This window comes from Lactuca saligna, chromosome 7 (genome assembly GCF_052625555.1).
Source record: "Lactuca saligna cultivar CGN05327 chromosome 7, ASM5262555v1, whole genome shotgun sequence".
In the NCBI taxonomy this organism is placed as follows: domain Eukaryota; kingdom Viridiplantae; phylum Streptophyta; class Magnoliopsida; order Asterales; family Asteraceae; genus Lactuca; species Lactuca saligna.
Genome location: NC_136423.1, coordinates 133,001,095 through 133,008,783, shown reverse-complemented (window position 1 = coordinate 133,008,783; position 7,689 = coordinate 133,001,095). Strand labels below are relative to the sequence as shown.

The following is a 7,689-nucleotide window of genomic DNA, read 5'->3' as shown; positions in this document are numbered from 1 at the left end:
GTACCTCTCAACAATTTGCCGAAAGGATGGAAGAAGAAGAGCAAGGAGGAGAAGAAGGAGAAGACGATTATGATAATGATGGTTGATATTTTTTTAGTATTTTGAACAATGTTAGTTAACTACTTATTGTAATATTAAACTTGAATTTGATGTTTTTGAATTTGAACAATGGTACCTAGTTAATATATTTCATTTGATATATGCTGCAATGTTTTTTGGATTTGTTAAAAATGCAGGAATAATAATATACAAAATTTGTAAAGCTAAAATAACAATCAGTAGTTATCCTGACGACATGTCATCGCTATAGGTACATAATTGACAGCTGTGAAATACCTATACCGACGACTACTCATCGTAATAGCTTAAACCTTTGGCGACAACAGGTCATCGCTATAGGTTTTCCGACAACAAGTCGCCACAGGTTATTAATAAAACTTTTTTTTTTCCGAAAATATGATTGACAAAAGTTGTACCGACATCAACTCATCGAAATAGATGAAGCTATGCCGACGACATCAATGCCGATGACATTATTGACCTATGCCGACACGCGTATATCGACGACATGTCGTCTGCATAGACTATTACGACGACATATAGTCAGGATAGGGTCCGAATTTGTCATCGTCATATGGTGTCGCCGTAGCGTATCTATTCTCGATCTTTATGTGGATGTAGAACACAAATAGAAGAAAAAAGGAGGAGTGGAAGCAAAGCAGGTGGACCAGACGGATTGGGGAATAATGGCAACACCTTCATATAATACCGGCTCAAAACCAATCGGTATTGAGCGACGCAAAACCACTTAAGCCAAAGCTTGAAACCAGTAATGTTCATAAGCCTGTTGTGTTTTAATATTATAAATAATTCATGTGATCTAACTTACCTTACCTGGTTGTTGTTGAATAATAAATATGTAAATTCAAAGATCAAGATATGTAAAACAAATGCATCGTTCACAATTCCCTTTTGCTCTCTCCTTAGCAATAAATACCGGCAACCACTCTTCCCTTCTACCCAGCTCAATAATATCACCCTAGCAACACGCGAGCTCGAACACACAAAGCGTCAAATGGATACCATTGCAGCAATGGAAAAACCACATGCGATATGTATCCCCTATCCAGCACAAGGCCACATAAATCCCATGATGAAACTTGCTAAGCTCCTTCACTTTAAGGGCTTCCATATTTCCTTCGTCAACACCCACTACAACCATAAGCGCCTACTCCGATCCAGAGGTCCTTCCTCCCTCGACGGGCTCTCAGATTTCTGTTTTCACTCCATTCCCGATGGCCTTCCGCCATCTGACGCAGAAGCTACCCAGTCAATCCCTGACCTCTGTGAATCTGTTCCTAAGCACAGTCTGGAACCTTTCTGTGAGCTGATTAACAAGCTTAACTGTGTGTTGCCGGTGTGCTGTATAATTTCCGACGGATGCATGAGCTTTACACTTGAAGCTGCAAACAGATTTGGGCTGCCGGAAGTGCTATTCTGGACGACAAGTGCTTGTGGGCTTTTGGCTTACACTCACTATCGTGAACTTGTTGGAAAGGAGTATATTCCCCTCAAAGGTAAAACCTTAAAAGTACTGTTTCTGTTCTCATAGTTTATATCTTAATTTTTTAGTTTTTACGAATTTTAGGTTAACAAGTATTATGGCTAATACAAACATTTTGAATATTTGGTTGCTATTTTTCCTTTTTTAAATTTGTTTGAACGTAGACAAAATTTCATGTAGTTTTAGGGAAAAAAAAAAAAGTAAAAAAATAAATCTAAAATAAAGAAAACCATGTTCAGTTTTATACCCTAAACCATGTTGAGTTTAGGTGGTAATACTTAATGCTAATACGTCAAAATTGATATTTTTTTAAAATATCTACCAATAATTAAATATTTATAATTAGTTTTTTTTTTAATTTAATCAATAATTAAATGTTTATAATCAGTTTTTTTAAAATATCTACCAATAATTAAATGTTTATAATTAGTTTTTTTTTTAATTTAATCAATAATTAAATGTTTATAATCAGTTTTTTCGGAAACAATGCAATTTCAGCTAATGAAAATATATAAAATTTTAATTAGGGTGTCTATATATGAGCATCTTTTTTAGCCAATTCCTACTTAATTTGCCCACTTTATTTACTATAAAAGATGTGTTTAGTTTTTGAAAAAAAAAAAAAAAAAGGCACATGCTTTTCGTTTTTCACCATAAAGATCGCAATTAGTGTCATTTATTTCACAAATCCCGAATATCTTCTAATGGTTGGACCACTATTTGCAATCTTAATTGAATTCCTTTAAGCCTTATCTCTACTAGATATGTGGCTGCGAAAAATAGTTGTGATTAGGTCCGGTAAAATTGTACTACAGAAAACCAACCAAAATGTTACCAACCGAATCAAGAAAGTTGGTAGCTAATATGTTTGGTAGCCAACATCCTTGGTTGATAGTACCGTACCAATTAAGCAATCTTGGTACGGTAATGGTACAAAACTTTAAATATCATGGTAATACCGTACCAATCAATTCATTATATATATATATATATATATATATATATATATATATATATATATATATATATATATACACGAAATCGTACGTATATTCCAATTAACTAGTGTGTTTAGTTTTTGCAGTTTTAAGAATATGATATAAGTCATTTGATCGCATTAATTAATAGTTATTATCATGTTAAAACTCAAAATTAAAATGTTACTTTAGCTTTATTTGAACAGAATTCTTTTGTAAAATAAAAGAACTATGAAACTAACTTTTTTATTAAACTAATTTATTTACTAAATGTCAAAAATATCTGATGTTTTGATTAAATCTTACAATAAAAGATTAAAAGTTTGTATATACATTACCAATTTGTACCAACTAAAATTGTTGGTAGCCAAACATATTGATACCAAGTACGGTTCTGGTAGCAAACTTTGTATACCAACTATAATTGGTACGGTACACGATTTAGAGAAAAAAAAGTTAGTACCGTACCAATTCAACCCCTAATTATGATGAATAGCTGTTTTAATGAACACGGTAAATAACTATTAGAATTTTCTATTAGTTATTATATAATAAAAAATTAAGACTTTTAAATTAAAAAATATTTATGTTTAAACTTTATATTTATATTATCTGTTTTTACATTTGATGTAATTTAATAAATATCGATGCCTATTTTAACAAATGAAAATCAATTTATATAAATGAATTTAATATTTTAAAATTGTCATTTTGCTCCTAATTGAATTTTTTAGTATCATTCATCAATTCAAGTCTTCAAACTTCTAACAAGGATTAATGAATTATTTATATATAATTGACTTGTATAAAAAGTTTTGTATATTATATTTTTTAAAATTCAATATATAACTAATATTAATATATTATAATATATAAGATATCGTTGAAATTATATACGGTTGTCAAATCATTCAAAGATTAGAATATATTTGAATTATATAAACATTTTTTTCATATATGTTTTTTAGATTGATTACTCATATTAAAACTGTACGATATATAAGGTTGGTCCGCATATGATCTCTAGCTTAGCTGCATGCCGGGTTTTCTCCTAGAGGTGGCGGATTCGAGCCTTTCTCGTACCAAAATGGTGAACTAAGGTGTGCAGAAAGCGAGGTGATTTCGGGCAGCCAAGTCTATCGGTTCTGGTATAACGTTCCGTAGTACACAATTTAATATAACTCCGCCGTCTCCAATAAAATGTAAGGTTGGTTCATTGATATTAAGGACTCTATGCGAAATATAAAATTAGGCACGTAAATTTTTTATATATGTAGACAGGAAATTTATTAAGTTGATGAATATTGTAAAAAAAAAAAAAATAATAATAATAATAATAATAATAATAATAATAATAATAAATAAAGAAAAAAAATACAACATATAATCTTATATAATCTTACCTAATTACATAAAATTGTCACATTAAAAATATGGATTTAATCAAAATAATGTTTACAATTAACAATTGAATTAAATTTGTAATGGGTGAGCTTTAATATATATATATATATATATATATATATATATATATATATATATATATATGTGTGAATAAAAAGAGAAAGAGACTACTTAAAACTATAAACATTAGTGAAAAAATGGTTTATGTCATAAAAGTTAATTTTTTTTTTCTCCGTTTGTCATTATATTTTAGAAAACGTTTCGTTTTCAGACCATTGGCCGGTCACCAACAAATAATCATGATGACGAGGTGTTAATTTTGCATTTTTCTCAATTTGCATTTAGCCCCAACATTTAAATATGAGATTGTATTTAGCCCAACATTTTTTTGTTCCACATTTGCTATTAACTTTTAGAAAAATTTTCTTAACCATTAGCCAGTCACAAATAGTTATTTTAAAATTTAATAACTTAAAATGAAAAATAAAAAATAAAAAAATGAATGCAAGAGTCGGGACTACGATTTTGTCTTGAAGGCAGGGTATGTTAGACGGTAAGCAATGGCTCTCTTTTTTGTATTATCAGTATTTGTTGTATTTAATGTATACATGGATTTTAAAATGAAGAAAAAAGACCTAATGTAAATATCGAATCCGAATCATCTAATAAACGATGTGACATGTTAATCTTTGAGCTAATAAAAATTATCATTTGTTTGGTTTTTATATAAATATGTCATTAAAAATATTTGGTTTCCTAATAAATATGTCATTAGAAATAACCAATTATTTTTTAGATGAATTACGAATAAATTAAGAATTTTGACTTATTTAAATATTAGCATGTCATATTGTTTATTAGATGTTACGGATTCAAGACTTATACTAGGTCTTTTTCCTTCATTTTAAAATGTATATGTACATTAAATATAGCATTAGAAAAAACTAATTGTTTCTAAGTTGAGTTACAAATGGATTAACATTTTTATTGGCTCTTGCCTCCATCTTTTTTTTTCATTTTAAGTTATTAATTTTTAAATTATCTAACTGTGATTGGATAAGGGTTAAATTGAAATTTTTCTTAAAAATAATGACAAATAGGGAATAAAAATAATATTTGAGCTAAATGCAAACTCATATATAAATGTTAGCTAAATGCAAACTAAGGAAAATTGGCAGCCGGATACGTCATCATCGGCATTGGACCTTAGTGGTTCTCGAGAAGTCCCAACCTCTCAGGCCACTACTCCCTTTTAGCTCCATGTTAAAAAATTGTTTTTCTATTAGTGTGCAACCTCTATACAAAATTACTACCACTATTATTTTTTGGTGTCACAAATATATTGGAATCTTCTACGTCCACCACTAGTCATGACCTGTGGATGACCGTTCACGGCCCGAAAATAAAAACGTTTTGTAGAATATAATAACAAAAAATAAAGATTTGGCTAAAACAAAACAATTTCTATATATACTGTTTTTGTAGCATAAACCAATAAAAAGGAAGATAATAAAAGAAAAAATCTAACTTAAAAGAAGCTTAGGATACTAATTAACAAAAGAAAACACATATGTTGCGTCGGTAAAGAATCGAACTTGGATTAGCTGATTATTATATCAGGATACAGATTATTATATCATAAAGTTTCTGCAAATAATTACTCAACACTAATTTGATTTAGGGTTTCATTAGACAATTATTTGTTTTATTTCGTATAGTATTTTTGAATTCCACTTTCTTCATTTAATTACTCAAATACTAGTTAATTATTGTTAACCAGATATGAGCTACGTAACAAATGGATATTTAGAAACAACGTTAGATTGGGTTCCTGGGATGAAAAACATCAAATTAAGGGACTTCCCAAGCTTCATTCGAACCACAGATATAAACGATATCATGTTCAACTATCTCATGACGGAAGCTGAGACTCTCCCTAGAGGCTCTGCTGTGGTCCTTAACACATTTGATGCCTTAGAACAAGACAGCGTTAATCCCATATGTACCATGAACCCACGAACCTTCACCATAGGCCCACTTCACCTGATGCAAGAACATGTGCATGATGAACGTCTCAAACAAATTGGGTCCAATCTTTGGAAGGAAGATGTGAGCTGCATCAATTGGCTTGACACGAAAGATCCTGGATCAGTTGTTTTTGTCAACTTTGGAAGTATTACAGTTATGTCGAAAGAACAACTCACTGAGTTCGGGTGGGGACTTGCTAATAGCAAGAAGGATTTCTTGTGGGTAACGAGGCCAGACATCGTGGGTGACAATGAAGCCATGATGCCACCTGAATTCGTTGATGAGACGAAAGAGAGAGCCATGATGACCAGTTGGTGCCCTCAAGAACAGGTACTGCATGCAGACAAAATATATGTTCTAGAGTATAAAAAGTAATATTAGTTGATAAAATATCTATACGTTTTTTTGTTCCCACTTAGTTTCTTCGATAGAAAAGTGAATAAGACGATAAACGATCACGTACCATCATAATTCTTATCCATGTTGGTATTCAACAAATAAAAGAAAAAGAAGAACCATCTCGTTGAAAAATAAACAGGAGAAAAAACGGCGACCCCATTGCAATTTGTGATTTGTGACATCAACTTTGTTTAGGAATTACACATGCAATACTAGAAAAGTAAACAAAAAAAAATAAAAAAATCAAGAAGAATAAATTAAGGAGAGTACTTAAGTCATCATATGAGCTTGGACGGAAGATGACATTGGTTTGTGTGCACCTTTTAATCATGACATGCCTAATGTATAATCTGAATACTGAAAAGTCGTTTGATTGATCTACGCGTGAAGGTTTTAAAGCACCCAGCGATTGGGGGATTCTTGACACACAGTGGATGGAACTCGACTATTGAGAGTATTAGCAGCGGTGTTCCAGTGATTTGTTGGCCGTTTTTTGCCGAGCAACAAACAAATTGTCGGTATAGTTGTGTAGAGTGGGGGATTGGAATGGAAATTGATACAGATGTGAAGAGAGAGGAGGTGGAGGCTCAGGTGAGGGAGATGATGGATGGGAAGAAGGGGAAGATGATGAAAAGCAAGGCCTCAGAGTGGAAGACAAAAGCCGAAGAAGCTGTTGCTATTGGTGGATCTTCTTATCTCAACTTTGATAAATTAGTTAGTGAGGTGCTATTGATCAGAAAATGAACACTGCATTTCGTTGCCAGTGGTTAATGGTGGATCTTCTTAACGGATTACTAAATTTTATCTTATCTATTAAGGTTCTTTTTTTTTTTTATTAAATGTTTACACATATTTTATTTTGGAATAAGAAATGATAGCGATTTATCCTTCCATCCTAGATTACCTATCAATAATACTAAAACAAAAACAAAAACAAAAGATTTGAATTGGTGGTTTGAACCAATTCGACTGGAAACTGGTTAAAAGAATGGTTCAACTAACACTGGTTTTATATCAATTTTTGGACAGGAACAAAACGGTTTCATAAAAAAAAAAAGTGGTTGAACCTGTTAAACTGAATAATATACATGAAAATGAAACATTTTACCAAATAATATTTGGTGGTTTTTTCATGTCTCTTTAGACTTCTCTTAATACAAAATACTAGCAAAAAACTAGCAAAACAAACCAAAATACAAAATTACAAGCTCAAAGGTATTGGAGCAAAACGTGCCAATCTCAAGACATTTTATAGTTCCTAAAATAATACCAATTATAAGAATGTAATCTAATAATATCAAGAAGAGTGTCTTCCCG

General features: G+C 31.0%; 1 protein-coding gene across 3 annotated transcripts; it reads left to right on the top strand.

The window, feature by feature from the left end:
* The first annotated feature begins 709 nt into the window (after positions 1–709).
* On the top strand, positions 710–7,263 carry LOC145004445 (UDP-glycosyltransferase 85A8-like). 3 transcript variants are annotated; one of them, XM_078963365.1, is made up of 4 exons: positions 710–829; positions 932–1,577; positions 5,726–6,303; positions 6,763–7,263. In XM_078963365.1, the coding sequence occupies exons 2-4, from the start codon at positions 1,076–1,078 to the stop codon at positions 7,114–7,116; spliced, it is 1,434 nt and encodes a 477-aa protein (XP_078819491.1). In that variant the 5' UTR covers positions 710–829; positions 932–1,075; the 3' UTR covers positions 7,117–7,263. The 3 variants fall into 3 exon arrangements, with proteins under 3 accessions (XP_078819491.1, XP_078819490.1, XP_078819493.1); XM_078963364.1 differs by having other exon boundaries at positions 751–1,577; XM_078963367.1 differs by lacking the exons at positions 710–829; positions 932–1,577 and adding an exon at positions 3,579–3,743.
* Positions 7,264–7,689: the final 426 nt, after the last annotated feature.

Coding starts and splice junctions, on each gene's coding strand:
- LOC145004445 (XM_078963364.1), top strand. CDS start 833: ATGTTCATAAGCCTGTTGTGTTTTAATATTATAAATAATTCATGTGAT. Junction 1,578..5,725: donor GGAGTATATTCCCCTCAAAG/GTAAAACCTTAA, acceptor ATTGTTAACCAG/ATATGAGCTACGTAACAAAT. Junction 6,304..6,762: donor GTTGGTGCCCTCAAGAACAG/GTACTGCATGCA, acceptor CTACGCGTGAAG/GTTTTAAAGCACCCAGCGAT.